Genomic DNA, 17,619 nt, shown 5'->3' with positions numbered 1-17,619 from the left:
TCAGCCCCTGCACACCATTTTTAATTCAGAATTAACTATAGGAATGTGAAATTGTCATTTCAATAAGCGACAGAAAAAAAACCAAGTAAATAATGAGACCAAATACAAATTTGACCTAATTTTCTCTTAAAGAGATCTTGTAGCAGAGACAGCTATCAAATAACATTATGAATAAGCTATCCTTTGCTTATTTTGTTTAGGGATTATTAAAATGTTCCTTTTTGGTGATGTTGACTTTTGGTTATTGCTTGTTTGCATTACTGTGCTAATAAGTTTCTGATGATTAGTGCTGTATTATAAAACTTAAAAAGCCTTAAAATTTTTGACAAAACTGAAATCATAATTTATTATATTTAATGCCTGTTTGGAGACACATGAGGTCTGTGGTAAAGTTGAATTAGTTGTAGAGGACTTCACAGAAGAAAATAAGCCTCTGTATACTTTTAAAGTCTGATGAGACCCTTCTCTCCACTTCATGACCATGTCTGTCAGTTCATGCCTTGATGGAATCACTGTCCTTGTGTTTTATTAAACTGATTTCATCATATGCTTCAAGCTTATGTATTAGGCTATGACAGTTCTTTAGGGGAATGGAGAAACTATTGTAGTGAATCCAACAGTTACATAGCAATTTGAGAATGTTTTTTAAAAGAGCTCATAAAGGCACACATGTACTGTTCATGTAATCAGTTTCTTAATTACAGCATTACTTAGTACTTTGTCTGGCTGTTAAACCCTTGTTATTTTGCTTAGAATAACCCTACTGATAAGCGATTGTTTCTCAAAATGCTTCTTCTTAAAGGTCTAACTCAAATGCCAAATTCTGGTTTGCCTTACCTCTTTCTGTATGAGTTTTCATACCTATATTGTATGTGTGATTGTGTATGTGTTATATTACTTTCCCTTTAAAGGAAAATATTACATTTTAATACCTTATGATAGCATCTAGTACTTTGTGCTATTTTGTCAGTATTGAGTATTAAAATGAATATATAATAATGTCCTTAGTTTGCATTTTAACTCCTATGATTTTTATTTACTAATATTTAAATACTTTCAATTCTATGTAGGTTTTTTGTTTTCTTAGGTTTTGTTTGTTTTTTTTTTTGTTGGTTTTTTTGAGATAGGGTTTCTCTGTGTAACCCTGGCTGTACTGGAACTCTCTGTAGATCAGGCTGGCCTCGAACTAACAGAGCTCCATCTACCTCTTCCTCCAGAGTGCTGAGATTAAAGGCGTGCACCACCACTGCCCCACTCTTTATGTAGGTTTTGATTGATAGAGTATGCTCATGTATTTTTTGGCTTTATATAATAGGAATTTGTTCTCCCAAACCATTTTGAAAGGTAAAAATATTATAATGTGGCATTGGCAGAACCGTGTCCTCTCCCAAATCTTTAAGGCTGAATCCTTCCCCACTTCCCCTACCTTTTGGTAGTTCTCAGAATCATTGGTGTTTGTCAACATGTGGCCCCAGTACTTCAATTTCTATCCTACCTTCATGAGGCAGTCTTCCCTCTAATTCTCTCTGCATCTTGCTTTCTGTCGTCTTATCTGTACAATCATTTAGGGTGTACATACATCTGCAATGCACTCACGTACACTTAAATTGATTATATCTCCAAAGATAGTATTTTCCAAGTAAGGTCACAGTCACAAGTGTGCGAGTGTCTGTGTGCCTGTGTGTGTTCGGGTACACTGTTCACCTGCATTTGAGAATTGAGAACTGAAAACTTAGGAGCATTTCATTGAAGGCAAGGAGAAAGGAACTTGCCTTACTTAAGTGCCACCACTGTGGCAGTAAGACCAAAGGGTCCAGAGGGAACCTAGGGCTCCTTCATTCTCAGATAGTAATGTCAGCAGCATACCTAAATTAACCACAATGCTGGATCCACAGTCTGATGCCTCCTTTATGTGCTCACTTGATAGCATTTGTGGTTGGGAAGTACCTTTTTGTCTTCTCCATAAATAACTTACAGTAGGAGTTCTGTCTTACAGGAATGCTATGAGGATTGGTTAGTGTACTATATGTGAAGCATAGTCTCTTACATGAGAGCAAATAGAAAAAGTAGCTGTTATTACCATTTGGCCATTGCTACATGGTATGAAGTATTTGAGGCATGTCACAGTGTGTCTTATTTACAGATGAGATGGCAGATGTAGACGAATTGCTGAATGGTCTTATTAAATAAAAAACACAGAGCCAGATATAGGGGTGAAAACCTGAGAGATCAGGGAAATAGGAAAAGCCACAAGCTAACCTCACCTCACCAGCTCTGCAGCTTCCTGTCTACCCATGCCTATATGCCTTGCTGTTCTGCCATCTCATTTGCTCTCTCTGCCCATCTACATCACTTCCTCTTCCTGCCTAGCTCTATTACTTCCTGTCTGTCTGTGCAGACCTCCAGACCTCCATGGTTAACTAGTGTTGGAATTTAAGGCCTGTGCCATGCCTGTCTCTGTTCCCAGTGTGGCTTTAAACTCAGAGATCCAGACAGATACCTGCCTGCCAAGTGACAGGATTAAAGGCGTGTGTTACCATTGCCTGACTTCTGTATAGTGGCTGGCATTTTCCTCTGATCCTCAGATAAATTTTATTGGGGGACCATAGTACATCACCACAGGCAGAGAATTAGAAAGGTAATCAAGTTGCCCAGATTTGCATGTAATTAGATGTTAGAGTCACAGCATACTGGTACAGGACTTTCAGAACCACAGCATCTCATGCTTTTATGAGAACTGGTCTACAGGATTCTGCTAAAGATGAGAAATTGAATTCCTTGGGTTACCTTGCTCATACCTCATTGTATATTTTAAACTCTCCTAATATGGTATTTCATGTTACCTTATTCTATTTGTTTATATCTGTCAACATTCTGAAACCACTGAGGAAAAGAAACTTTCCTCAATAAATGTAGACAATAGTAGTAAATACTATCTTTTAAGAAATTGAAATGTCTTACCAAATGCTTGAATTCCTTCTGTGCTCAGCTAGTGCTGATATAAACTCTTGCAACAAACACTCGATTTGTCTTCATATCAATACTGTATGTAGTTGTTTTCCCAGGTGCTTCACACTGAAGAAAAAAAATCATGGATGTACACAAAACTGGTTGCATTTCCAAGAATTGTTTAAACTCATAAGTAGCATTCTAAATATCTACAATTTAAATTATTATTGAATGTAATAGCTTTCCCTATGGCACTTTCATGAATGCTTGGTTTGGGTCGATTCTCCCACTCTTCATTGCCTACATCTTCGTGCCCCAGTTCTCCTCTTGTACCCTTCCACTTTTAGCTCGTTCTATTTAATGTCACAGGTGTTCTATTGCCCTCCCCTCCCCCGACCTTGAAACCTCTTTTTCCTCAGTTGACTTTTCTTCAGTTGACTTTTGCAGCTGCTTGGGAGAAAAAGACTGCATATATTATTTATGCATTGTGAAACTTGGCACAGGGTTAGATAGACATGAGTGTTGAATGAACTTCATTTGACCAGGAAAAGTTTTTAAAAATTATAATTATTTTATGTAAATGGAAGAGGATGTTTAGACAGTATATATTGGGAAGTGTAGAGTTAAAATAAATATGACTGTGTAATACATTGTTTTCTGTTTTAGCTTATTTATTTTAGGCAAGGACACGAAGCATATGTGAGAGCTGTAAGGAAATCAAAAATATATAGTGTTAATTTACAAAAACAGCCATGGAACAAAATGGATCTCAGGGTGAGTTTGCCTGATGGACTAGAATATAATCAAAGGGTTTGGGGATTAAGTTGCGTTAAGCTTTTTTTTTTCTCCTTCTCAGTTTCATGGGTATTTTGATGGTATTGTATTTGCAAAATTAATTGAGGCATGGTATTTTGTACACTGGATAATATATAGTTCTTAAAATTTGTATGCTAAGGTGTAGTGATTTATACCTATGGTCCCAGTTCTTTGGGAAGCTGAAGCAGAATTGCTGAGAAAGTGAAGCCAGCATGGACTACATGGCGAATTCCAAACCTTCCTAGGCTATAGTGTGAGACTCAGTATCAGAGAAAACAAACTGGAACACTATTTTCAAAAAACATTTTATGGGGCTAGAGAGATGGCTCAGTGGTTAAGAGCACTTGCTGAGGACCTGAATTCAGTTCCCAACACCCACATGGCAGCTCATAACTATTCATAACTACAGTTCCAGGGGATCTGATGTTCTCTTCTGGCCTCCACAGGCACCAGGCACTCACATGGTATTCGTACATACTTGCAAGCAAAGCAATCATACACATAAAATAAATCATTAAACAATTCTTATGCTGTGTGTTATCTTATTTGCCCTACTTTTCTGTAAGCTTTGGGTCCTCATGTTGTTACTGTTTCTCAACTACAGAAAAGCAGACATTCCTTAGTTTGAATAGTTTCCCTATCAGCAATTGAGTACATTCCAGAGTAAACTGTGTGTAGTACAGACATTCTCAAGGTTCTGGTAGTTTTGAAATAGGTTAAATAACATAAACCACAAGAAACTTAAAGACTTGTATTTTGTGGGATCGTCTCTGTTGATGTAATACCCACATTGCTTTATAACATCAACTAAAACAGAGAGTTGTTACTGTTGAGAAATTTTGTCTTTTTGTTTTGTTTTGTTTTTGTTTTTCGAGACAGGGTTTCTCTGTGTAGCTTTGCGCCTTTCCTGGGACTCACTTTGGAGACCAGGCTGGCCTCGAACTCACAGAGATCCGCCTGGCTCTGCCTCCCAAGTGCTGGGATTAAAGGGATGCGCCACCACCGCCCGGCGAGGAATTTTGTCAGTTAATATGAATTTATTCTTTCTCATACATAAAATATGTATAGGCAGGCATAAGTATGTATTCCTATTTGAGTTTTATTTTTTTTTTCTGACTTAGAGAAAAACAAAGGGAAGTTTTACTATGATTTTGTATGGAAAAATAAGAGTTGCTGTTTGTTTATCTTGAAGATAAAAGATATTCAAGTAGATATTTAGACATTTGCAGATAAAATATTAATGTTTTAAGGTATTAAAATATCCTGTCAAATCATCTTTACATGATCATCTCTATTGCCTGCTTAATCTATTTAGAATCAGATGAGAATTGAGTACTCTTCTAGAACCAAGGGAATGGATAAGATTTATAATGTCTTATTTCTAATCACAGCTCTGTGGTTCTAGGAAATTATTCAGGGATAGTATGTGTAAGATATAAGAGCATGGGCTTTGGAGTAAGACCTGAATTTCAGCTCTAGCTCTCCTATATGCTGATGTAAACTATATCCAGGAAGATTAGTTTTTTTTCTTATTTCTTAAATGTGATCAATAAACTGTAAGATTGTGACATAATGCTCTGTCTGAAAATCTGTCATCTCAAATACATGTACATATAAATATGTATGATTATTTATTAATTTTGCTAATAGGGTGGGTGTTTTTTCACTAGACAGTATCACAGTCCCCGTGAAGTTTGATTTTTTTTTTTTAGTAATTTTTCTAAATTTTGAGATTATAATATAATTACATCATTTTCCCTTCTCTTCTTGTCAAACCCTGCTGTGTACCCCCTTGCTCTCTTTCAAATTTCTGATCCCTTTTTTTAATTGCTGTGAATATATATATATATATATATATATATATATATATAAAATTATATTTATTTGTATATATAATCTGCTCAGTTTGTATGTTATATGTGTATATTTCAGGACTGTCCATTTGGAATTAGAGGTATCCTATGTGCACATAATTAATGTGCTCTTCCCTGGAGAAGACTTTTTCTCCCACTCTTAATTGCCTGTAGTTCTTTTTCCAGGGTTGAGGGCTGTTCAGTATTAAGGTTCAACTTAATGTAGTTCCTACCATTTGATGAATAGTCATATGATTTTTTGATTCAACAAGTTATAGTGTTTTATTTGTATATATTTAACATTAATAAAGAAAGAGGCCAGCAGTTTGAGAGTGGAAGGGACTTGGGAGGGGCTGAGGGAAGAAGAAAAAGGGGAGGAAGTAGTGAATTAAATTTTAATTAAAAATGAAAAAATAGAAGTAAAATACCTTTAAATAAAAAAATAAAAATAAAACTTCATGACTGCAACTGTTACTATATTAGACACTAAATAACATTTTAGTATTCAGAGAATTCTTAAATTATTCAGGTAATACTGAAATGTATTAATAAAAGGTAGTCATTTATAGAAAAATAATGTATTGGTGCTTCCATGAATAGGAGCAAGAATTTGTTAAGATTGTAGGAATCAAATATGAGGTTGGACCACCCACGCTATGCTGCTTGAAACTTGCATTTTTGGACCCCATTTCAGGCAAAATGACTGGAGAGTCTTTTTCTATTAAGTAAGTAGCTGTTTCTGATTCTATGTTTGTTTGTATGACTTTTAATACATTGTTACTAATGTATTTATATTCAATTCAGAGCTCAAAAGCAATGGGAGGGGAAATACTGTAGCACTTCTATGTAGTTTGGAATTCCAAAGATCTGAGTTTAGTTCTTGGTTTGTTGCTCTGTATATTGTATGATATGAATGGATGAACTGATCCCATGAGCAAAGCAGGTTACTTAATTTGCTCATGTAAAATGGACATGCCTGAATGCTGACACTTTCTTTAGAATTGTAGGAAACCAGACAGATGTTTATATATGTTTGAAACCTAGTAGTTGGTGTTGTTTTTGTTACTAATAATAGGGATAATAAGTAAATAACTATTTGTAGGATTTAAATTTAAAATTGAAGGGAATGAAAAAAATATAAATCCATATTTTTTTTGAGGCAGGGTCTCATTTTGCAGCCCTGGCTAGTCTTGAAGTTTCAAGACCCACCTGCCTCTGCTTCCCAAGTGCCAAGGTTAATGGTGTGTGCCACCACACCTGCTGATCCATTTTTTTTTTAAAATTTTGATGAAGATCTTCATGTTAAATTTTTAAAGCCTTTATTCATATCTTTTTATTATTTAAGTAAAGGCATTTCTGGAGACCATGGAGTTTATAAAATTTTGCTTAATGACCTCTTTGTCAAATATTTATCCTTGGAAATGGAGCAAGTGATAAATACTATTATATTACAGTATTAAATGCTTTATTTTCTATGTAGGTATCATGACATGCCAGATGTCATTGATTTCCTTGTGTTACATCAGTTTTATAATGAAGCCAAAGAAAGGAACTGGCAGATTGGTAAGTATAAATTGTCACTCATAATTACTAAGCTTGAAGTACAGTATTAACCCTGGTTTAACAAAAGGAAATTAGTTTAAGATTTAACTGAAGAAAGAAGTCAAATTTATAAGGCGAACAAAAAAATTAAACATGATGTCAAGTAACTTGATTTTTTTTTATAAATGGTTCACCCTTGTACCTCATTTCACACTATATGGTTTTACTTGCCTATGTTCAGTTGTAATTTAAAGATATAAAATGGAAAATATCAAAATAATAACTCAAAAAATTTTGTTCCTCATTCTGCATACTATAATGAATTCTTGAACCATCACATTCCTTCTTCCCTGGGATGCCCGTTTTTCCAGCAAACATGCTGAACCCACCTTTACTTCTCAGCTGTGTCTTCCAAATGCTCTGGGTATTATAGTGCTTAAATTCCAGTACTTAATGATGTCATAGCCTAATATGTGACAATGCCTACATTATTCACTGCACTTCATCTCACTGTACCAGCTCCCATGATCACAAAAAGAAAGGGTGAATATAATACAATAGACTACTAAAGAAAAACCATATCAGAAGCTTTTATTACATTATATTATATTTTAATTGTTGTTTTATTATAGCATACAACTTCTAATCTCTTACTATGCCAGATTTATAAAACTGACCATAGTTGTGTGTGAAAATGCTAAACACAAGCTACTTCTGTGTTCAAAACTATGTAAGCATGTGAGTGGGAACAGAGCTCATTTTGTTTTAATTTTCTTAAATTCCTTATAGGTGATAGATTCCGCAGTATAATAGATGATGCCTGGTGGTTTGGAACTGTGGAAAGTCAGCAACCTTTTCAGCCAGAATATCCCGATAGCTCTTTCCAGTGTTACAGTGTTCAGTAAGTATAGCTCATTTGTGACTCTGATAAATACTAAGTGCCCTACAATATCAATTTTTTCACCTGAAATTTGTTTTCCAAATAGATCATTGTATTCTTTCCTGTGGATTAATTTTAGATATATTCTTGATTACAGCAGCATCAGCAAAGAAGCAAAGCTACTATAAAAGAGTGGGCTTCTGTCTTCTTAGCTTCCTATTGGTAGCATATTTTCTCTGTCAGTGGCTTATTACTGTCTTTATATAAGCAGAGTTGTACTTTCCTGAGTACTATGTTGCTTTTTTCTAAATTTCACCCTCAAGAAATCATGCAAATTGTGTTACTGCATGAAAGGCAATGCTTGGGAATCTGATTTGCATCTTCTTCTTTTGTTGATAGCTGGGACAATAATGAAAGAGAAAAGATGAGCCCCTGGGATATGGAGCCAATTCCAGAAGGAAGTAAATATACCTTTAAAAATTAACTATAATTCTTGGGAAAGCAAAATGACAGCAGTCTGATGTTGGGAGCTAATCGTTTTGTAATTTTTTATTTTGTACCTAGCTGCTTTTCCAGATGAAGTTGGTGCTGGTGTTCCTGTGTCCCAGGAAGAACTGACCGCTTTGCTATACAAACCCCAGGAAGGAGAGTGGGGGGCTCATTCCAGAGATGAGGAATGTGAACGAGTTATTCAGGGCATCAACCACCTTCTTTCCCTGGGTATGGTGAATGAAAACAGTAGGAAAAGAATGGGGAGCTTGGAAAGCCAGCAGAATTTTAAGTTCTACACAAAGAAATATTGTTTATCACAGTATACTTTACATTTAATTCAACAAGCATAATGATTTTGGTTTAATATTAACATTTTATGGTTTTGGCTAAAGTAGTTACTAATAAAACTTTTTCATCATTCTGTGGGCCAATAGTGAAGGCAGGCATATAAGCCTCTCTTTCTTTCCTGAGTCATTTTGGCTCTTTAGCTATTTCCTGAGCCTGACTTTGGAAGGAAGGGTTCCTTGGTAAAGACAGTGGGTGAGAAATGTATTTTACCCACATTAATAGCTGTATTTTCTAAAACATATCACTGGGAGAAGTTCGGCATTTATTCAGGAAAGACATAAAAAACTGAAATTTGGCACATTTCTCATTTAATTTTGTTTTATTTTATCTAATTTGAACAATATATCATGCATGATTCAAAGATACTATGTCCAAAGAAAAAGCGACATTAATTTATATAATTAGGTATATTGCACTATGTGAATATTCACTATAACAAGAAATGCTGTTCTCTGTAATAGCTGGGTATTTTCTTTGTTTTGGTGATTTTTGCAGATTTTGCCAGCCCTTTTGCTGTTCCAGTGGATCTCAGTGCCTACCCCTTGTATTGTACTGTAGTTGCTTATCCAACTGACCTCAATACCATCAGACAGAGACTTGAAAACCGCTTTTACAGGTTGGTTTTCTTTTATACTTTATTACAGAAGTCGTAGTTTTATGTTTCTTGTGCCTTTTTAAGATCCGTTTTGTTTTTTTTTTATGTCTGAGATAGTCATCCAAAAACATGCTCCAAAGTTCCTCACATTTTATCATACTAGCAGACTAAAAATCTATATGGAAAAAAGACAGAGTGGAAAACATAAGTAGCACAAGTGTGTGAAACACAAAAACTACAGTAAATTTGTTTATTCAGTGCAGATTAGGTAGTAATCCAATGTATCATGATCAAGATGCTACAGAGATAATGCAGCACATTTAAAATCCTCCTTGGGGAATTAAATATATATAAATAGACCAAGTTATTTGTTCTTTATTTTAGCTGAGGAGAAAAATTATTATAAAAAGGTTTTGGAGGTCGGTTCTTGGTGCTTTACAATAACTGCAGTATTCTGTCAGCTAGTTAGTCTGCCTCTGGTACTTGAGAAATGGGTGCAGTTTATAAAATTGGTATTATTTCATTTGATAATATGTCAGACATAATTAGGTGGAAATGTGTTATTTTCCACACTAAAGTTCCTTCCTTCCTTTTCTTCCTTCCTTCCTTCCTTCCTTCCTTCCTTCCTTCCTTCCTTCCTTCCTTCCTCCCTCCCTCCCTCCCTCCCTCCCTCCCTCCCTCCCTCCCTCCCTCTCTCTCTCTCTCTTTCTTTCTTTCTTTCTTTCTTTCTTTCTTTCTTTCTTTCTTTCTTTCTTTCTCTCTCTTTCTTTCTCTCTCTTTCCTTTCTTTCTTTCTTTCTTTCTTTCTTTCTTTCTTTCTTTCTTTCCTCCCTTCTTCCCTTCTTTCTTTCCTTTGTCCCTTTCCTTAAACTACACATGATTTTTTGATTTATCAGTGAACTTTTTGGTTGGTTTTTATTTATTTTTATGTGTGGGGGCGTGGCATCACACCTGTGGCACCACACACATGTGGAGGGCAGAGGACAGCTTTCAGGAATTGGTTCTCTCCTTCTGCTGTGGGATCTTGAATGTCGGGATCAGGTTTTCAAGTTATCCACTGATCCGTGCTGATGTTTTAAACATGCATAAGTCACACAACATATATGTATCACATACATGTATTGAAATACCTTTGACATATTGTGATAAAATGACTAATAGTCTAATAATGCATATTCTAGGCATATAATTCAGATGTATCAGGCCAAGACTAACAGGATTTTTTTTATTTCATAGGAGAATATCAGCATTAATGTGGGAGGTACGCTATATTGAGCATAATGCTAGGACTTTCAATGAGCCAGATAGTCCTATAGTTAAAGCAGCCAAGATTGTGACTGATGTCTTACTTCGATTTATTGGGTAAGATGTGGTGTTATCTTCTACAGAGACTAACATTCTATTTTTTAAATATTGGAATGTATTTTGCCTTACTTATCTTGTTTCTTAGGGATCAAAGCTGTACTGATATTTTGGATACTTATAAGAAAGTTAAAGCAGAAGAACTAAACAGCAGTGATGCAGAGGAGGTACGGACCACAGCTTGATGATTATGACTGTTTCTTTTCTGGTATTTGGGGCACAGTAAATATTAGTGTATACTATAATTGATTATGAATAGTGAAAATTTTAGGAAGGTGGCTGAACATCTGAATCTTTAATATTAACATCTTGTGACCTGTATTCAGATGGTATGTACCAAAATTTAATGATGTGCTATATACAAGGCATTGTCAGAGATAGGTAACCAGTCATCCCATGAAACTTGGTCCATTTATATAATGAACAATCAACAACTGGTTTCTAGCCCTTAAAAAAATAAGACAAAGCACTCGCATTTTATTTTATTTGGTGAGTTTCTTGTGTGTTTTTTGTCTTTTCTTTGCATTCAATATTTTAAAAGAATGTTTACTTAGAGCTAGGCAGCGGTGCTGCATGCCTATGGCCCCAGCACTTGGGACGCAGAGGCAGATAGATCTCTGAGTTCTATGGTCTGCCTGATTTACAGAGAGAGTTCCAGGACAGCTAGGGCTGCACAGAGAAACCCTGTCTCGAAAAAAAAAAAAAAAAACTGTTCAGTTGATGCTAATTTTAGTAATGATTTTATTTCAATATTGTATGTAAAATAGCAAAAGATCTTTAAATAATGCATTTCAATGTCTAAATGTTTAGTAGATGCATGGAGTTGCTACCTCATTCCTTTTTGGAAGTTTTAAATACAGTCAATCTTTTCTGAATGAATGGAATTAATCCTCTCAGCAAGACCATCATGTACCACTAGCTAATTCAGAATGTTTAGTAGAAAACAGTTCATCCTACAGATAAAATAAAAAATTCAAATATGCTAGATCCTATTGGAGGGCCATAAGATACTTTCCATGTTTATTTTGATGTAGCTAGTCTTTCTTGTCAGACTTTCTTTGGACCACCAGCTCCCAAATAATGACATGGAGACTTATTATTGATTATGAAAGTGTGGCCTTTTGCTTAGGCTTGTTCCCAAGTAGCTCCTATAACTTAAATAACCTGTTTCTATTCATCTATGTTCTGCCACATGGCTCTTTACCTCTCCTCCATTCTGTGTGACTGACTCCCTCCATGTCTCACTGGCATCTTGTCTCCTGCCTTCTGCAGCGCCAGATTCTAACCCTGAGTTCCTCTCTCTGCCCAGAAGTCCCGCCTAGTCTCTCCTGCCTAGCTATTGGCCATTCAGCTATTTATTAAACCAATTAGAAGGCGCCTTAGGCAGAGACACATCTTTACGGTGTACAACATCTTGTTTGCATCATTCATCTTTAAAATGGTGAATCTCATGTGATACTTTCCTGGTAAAAATTTATCTGACTATAAAATCATGTATTTTAATATACCTAAATGCTATTTATACAAGTAATATGGAAAATGTATAATACACTGGTTAGATATTAACCTATTAAGAATCCAAGCAAAATTGTTTATTTTTTCTTATATTTTTTTCTAACCATTAACATAAACATATTTTAATTTAGGATTTGATATAATAAGAATTTCTCCACAAACTCGCACTGTTTTGCTTAGACTAGAAATTTAAGGTAAAGTTTTAACAGCTTGATTTAATTGGAAAGTAATAGCAATAAGTCCTTATCTCATTTCTCCTATGTATTGTGTAGTTATTTTGCCCTTTACCAGTGGTGCCTAGGCCTTGACTTTGGGTTGACAGACTTATCTCTCAGAGACATAGTTAACTGAATTAGGATAAATTTATAATTCCCTAGGGAAAATGTACTAATTCTTGAAATAGTATATTTAATTGGGAAGTATTCCCAATACTGATATATCAGATGAATGAGTTAAATAGAATAAGGGTTTTTTTTTAATACTCACATTTATTTGCCTACAGAGTTCACCTTTTTCCTCATTTCCTGTTCTAGTTTAAAGGGAAAGCCTTCTCAGTTCTTCCCCCAGTGTATTTTCTAACCTGTCCACAGCGTATTGGCAAAGTTGGAAGTGAATCTCCCTCCTACATTTGCTCTGCTGTCTGCTCCAGTGAAGGAAAGTTAACTGTCATTGTCTTTCCCATTCACTTGTGACCACCTATTTACTTTTTAACACTTGTAATGTAACTTAGCAGCTCTCACTTTCCTCTTTTAATTTAGGATACAGAAATGGTTGATTTAGATTCGGATGGTCCTGGAACTTCATCTGGAAGAAGGGTGAGTAAATCAGTGACTTGCTGAGAACAAAAAACATTTCCAGGTTTCCTCAGTCACTAGATGCTGAAGTCTTACCCCAATCTTTGAGAGTAGCTGGACTCTTGGAAGCAAATACATAGCTTACACGTGATGTAGGTTTATTAGAGCAGTGGGTCAGGATATACAGCCCAATCACAGGAAAAAAGACAGCGAGGGCTGGATGAAACCATACAGGTTCCCATATGTCCTCCCTCTCCTATGAGGGGCCATACAGCACATTCTTCCCACAGCAATCAAAACAGAAAAACATGTGTGTGATTAGTGACTCAGTTACCAAGAATTTTACTAGTGACTGCTGCTAATGGAGGCAACTTCTGACTAAGGCATACCTTCATCCCAGATTCCCACAAGAGAAAGCAGGCACTCTGCACAGATTAAGTTGTTTATACTGTTTAAATAAACAGTCTTTACAATTCAAGAAACAGTTCAGGCTCCCAAATACTGGCCACAGGCCAGCATTTGAAGTCAAGGGGAGTGGGGAAACATTTACTTGTCTGTACTTTATTTGCATTTGGGTTTTTTTTTTTTTAAAGAAAATTCAGAATACTAGACTTGATGGCATTCGCTTTGGTTTATTTTTTGCTAGGCAGAATGATGCTTTAAACTAAGAAACATAAGCAGTAGCTGTTGTGTCTTATACAGGGGACTGCCATTCAAATGACAGATACGTTAGCTCAGCTGGCTGGAGTTTGACTTGGATAATATTAGGCTTTTATGAGAAAATCAAGGAATGGTTATGGAAAAATTAATTCTGTTAAATTTGTAGGCCAAATGCCGAGGCAGAAAACAGTCCTTCAAGTGTAATCCTGATGCTTGGAAAAAACAATGCAAAGAACTACTGAGCCTTATTTATGAACGTGAAGACTCAGAGCCGTTTCGACAGCCAGGAGATCCTCATTCCAGCGAAGTAAGCTTACCATTGTTTAAATAATTGCCAACAGGATGATTTCCCATTATTTATCCAAGCCTAGTATCTATCTATGAACAATTTCCACAATTCTTTCCATTTAGTCATAACTTTTGAAAATAGTTATCATGGACTTAGTATGTAAATTATACAGTTTCTAAAAGAAACTTGAATCAGCTGGAGGTGGTGGCACATGCCTTTAATCCCAGGCAGAGGCAGGTGAATAACTGGGAGTTTGAGGGTAGCCTGGTCTTCACAGAGATCCAGGCTAGCTAGGACTGAATAGTGAGACCCTGTCTAAAAGAAAACAAACAAAAAAACCCTTTTCTTTCCTTTCATGCTTTAATTTATTTGATTAGTATAGTCTACAAACTTCTAATGACACCTTTACACACTATAGACTTAATAATAATGTCAGATCTGTTTAATTTATAGTAAATTTGTTATCAGAATGGCTACTTAGAGTAATCCATATACCAGCATTACTTTTCAACATTATGACAATTTAGATTATAGAATTACTTTTTACTTTTAGACAGGGTCTAACTGTATACTCCAGGTTGGGTGGGACTACTGTGTCCTAAGCTGACAATTTGCTTCTCAAATGCTAGGATTAAAGCATGCACTGCTCTGCCCTGTGGCTAGGATTTCTTTTTGTACATATATGACAACTCCATATAGTGTAGACACTTGAGAACATCGTGTGTATGTCTTGGAAAGAAAACTAAGTAACAATATTACATTCAACTAAGTTTGATTTGTTTGTAGGAAGTTTAAGGAGGACACATTAGGCTTGTGTCTTTCAAAGCAGAATATGGTGAATACAGAATTCTTTCAAGTAAAATATCATTTTGATTTGTGGATTTTTGAGCCTGGACTCACAGTTTCGTGATACTCTGGAGCGGTGATGTGGAAACCGTCTGTGTTCTTTGTCCTGACAGGCTCAGCAACAGCAAGAAGGAGAACCCTCAGCGTCAGCTCTTCCAGACAGACAAGATCCATCTCATTCTGAGGTAGGCTTAGACTGGTTTTGTGGTGTTCTGTTTGAAATTTTTCACACTGTGCGCAAATTTTGTGCAATTTGCTCAATTTGCCTTTCAATTCAACTTAGTTTCTTTTTTAAGTTTGTTTATTTATTTTTTTTTGGTCATTTTAATTTTTTTATTTTGGTTTTGGAATCAACATGTGTTCCCAGCTGTTCTTCATGACATCATATAGTTGTTTATTTGGAAATACAGGTAGAAAGCCATGCAGCAAAGCAGAGAATGTTCAGTGTACTGTATTAGGTCTGTAGCATAGATGCTAATTCCCACTTGGGTCTCCTTAAATAGTCAGCTGAGTAATCTGAGTTTTTGTCTTATTACACATGTTCTGACATTATTCCTTATGAAAGTATTAGTGCTTTATAAGGCATAATCTTTTGGAATATACTTTTGGTGTTTTTATAACTTAAGGAAATCTATTTAAAGCAATTGTTTTTCATACTTTGGAAAACATTTTCTCTTCTTTATAATACCTTTTTTTCTGTTACTTTTTTCCTCTTTTCACTTTCTTCTTAGACAAAAATGTGGTAGTTCTACTTCTTAATATTCTAAGTAACATGAGTGACTGAATACTTACTATGTATTTTACTCAAATTCATGAATTCATGGTAGGAGGAAATATAAGTCTGTTTGAGATATTATCATATACTACAGCCCTAGGAAAACCATAACTAAAAAGACTTAAGCTAAAATGGATTTTTTTCTTTCTCCTAATTAAAATCAAACTAAGCTCTGAATCAGTGAGACTGACAACTAGAGATGAAATAAAAAATCACGTTGGTTAAAGATCCAAAAGGAAGCCAAATGTGATGGTGCAGAAGTAGAACCCCAGAACTTGGGAGGCTGCTATGGGAGAATAATGAGTTTAAAGGCAGCTTCCACTGCATAGAGAGACGGAGCACAAACGACCAGTTAACTTTGACTTTAGTGACTACTTATGTGAAATCTCATAACTCAGAATGCTGGAAATGTGTAGGTAGTTTGTGCAGTGGAACTATTCAGTTACACCTGAATAATCCCATCATCTGTCCTTAGGTAACTTCATGGTATCAGCAGCTCAAGCCAGTGACTTTGACTTTTCTCTTCTAACCCTTTAAACTCCTAGTATTTTCAGAAACCTAAAATGGAGTGGGTTTGGGAGTGGGAATAAGTAGTTGGTAGACAAGGTAGTGTTTGTGTCAAGATAACTTGCATCCGTGGGTAATGTAATTCTCAGTGCTATTTTATTTAGAATTGTTTTGTAATTTGAGTATTTAAATGTAACACATTATTATTTGTAGGATTATCAAGATGTTATAGACACACCTATGGACTTCAGCACTGTGAAAGAAACTTTGGAATCAGGAAATTATGATAGTCCTCTGGAATTTTATAAAGATGTTCGCCAAATATTCAGCAACTCCAAAGCTTATACTTCTAATAAAAAGTCAAGGGTATGAAACTAATATTAAATGGGCAGTTATGTATTTCAGGCAGTTTTCCTTCCACAGTTTTTAAGATTTGTAAACAAGTATATTCTACTATTTTGACACAGTTACTGAAGTTTCATTCTCAGTATCTTTTCTGAATTCTGGATTTTTTCAAGGCATATGTAAATATACTTTCAGAATAACCATTCTGAAATTAAGCAGCTTTTTTTTTCTCTTATCTTACTCTTCTTTATTCTTTAATGATAATTACATCTGCCAGAGAAAAGACAAAGAAAAAAAAGTTAATAATTTAAATACTCAAATCTCCAGGAAATGAACTGATAAATATAAAGGTAGTTGACAATATTAATTTATATGAAGTGTTTTAATTAGCTCTTAATATGGATATTCCCATTGCTATCACAAGTAGCGATCCCTATTGGGAAGTTACAACTTTATTCATACTCATATTAAATAAATCCCCTATGTGTTGTCAAAACTGCAAATATCCCAAGAACAAGAAATAGTAACAGTAATATTTATCTTTTGGAGTGACTAGTGTCCAATTAACTGTTAAATTAGTTACATGCTAGGTGTATATCTACCTGTTTCAACTACTTTATATACAATCAATTTTCACCAATTTCTCTAGGTGTAATTCTTTTTACATTTGCTTTTCCACTTTCATCATAATTTTTAGAGTAACACAGTCTCTGTAGAAAGTTTGGAAAATATGGAAAACTATTAAAAATCAAACTTTATCACATTTTTATTTATAGTTAATATTTATTGTGCTTACTTCTAGGCCTATCTATGCTAATACTTAACATTCATATGCTTTTAAAACTTTAGGTTTCATATTTCAAGTTATTGTTATATGTATTATGACTTTAAAAATAATTTTTATTAATTATTTGAGAATTTCATACAATTTTTTAAATATAATCACTTATTACCCTTCCCACCCAACGTTGAGATTACTTTCTTCTTTTAATTCATTTCTCATCAAGCCAATTTGTGTTGCCCAGACAGTCTGGCAATTGGGGCTTGTTCTG

General features: G+C 35.0%; 1 protein-coding gene across 1 annotated transcript in view; it reads left to right on the top strand.

Moving 5' to 3' along the window:
* Positions 1-17,619, top strand: part of Brwd3 (bromodomain and WD repeat domain containing 3) — a 105,410-nt gene that overhangs the window by 74,199 nt on the left and 13,592 nt on the right. Inside the window, exons 25-37 of the mRNA XM_059251486.1 lie at positions 3,616-3,723; positions 6,219-6,343; positions 7,099-7,181; positions 7,950-8,061; positions 8,440-8,501; positions 8,605-8,760; positions 9,376-9,496; positions 10,711-10,836; positions 10,925-11,003; positions 13,110-13,166; positions 13,972-14,112; positions 15,054-15,125; positions 16,436-16,588. Of these exons, the coding sequence (XP_059107469.1) occupies positions 3,616-3,723; positions 6,219-6,343; positions 7,099-7,181; positions 7,950-8,061; positions 8,440-8,501; positions 8,605-8,760; positions 9,376-9,496; positions 10,711-10,836; positions 10,925-11,003; positions 13,110-13,166; positions 13,972-14,112; positions 15,054-15,125; positions 16,436-16,588 (1,395 nt within the window). The remainder of the gene's footprint in view (positions 1-3,615; positions 3,724-6,218; positions 6,344-7,098; positions 7,182-7,949; positions 8,062-8,439; positions 8,502-8,604; positions 8,761-9,375; positions 9,497-10,710; positions 10,837-10,924; positions 11,004-13,109; positions 13,167-13,971; positions 14,113-15,053; positions 15,126-16,435; positions 16,589-17,619) is intronic.

The sequence above is a fragment of the Peromyscus eremicus genome, chromosome X (genome assembly GCF_949786415.1).
Source record: "Peromyscus eremicus chromosome X, PerEre_H2_v1, whole genome shotgun sequence".
NCBI classification, from domain to species: Eukaryota; Metazoa; Chordata; class Mammalia; order Rodentia; family Cricetidae; genus Peromyscus; species Peromyscus eremicus.
The sequence above is the reverse complement of the archived record's forward strand: the minus strand, read 5'-3'. Positions and strand labels throughout refer to the sequence as shown.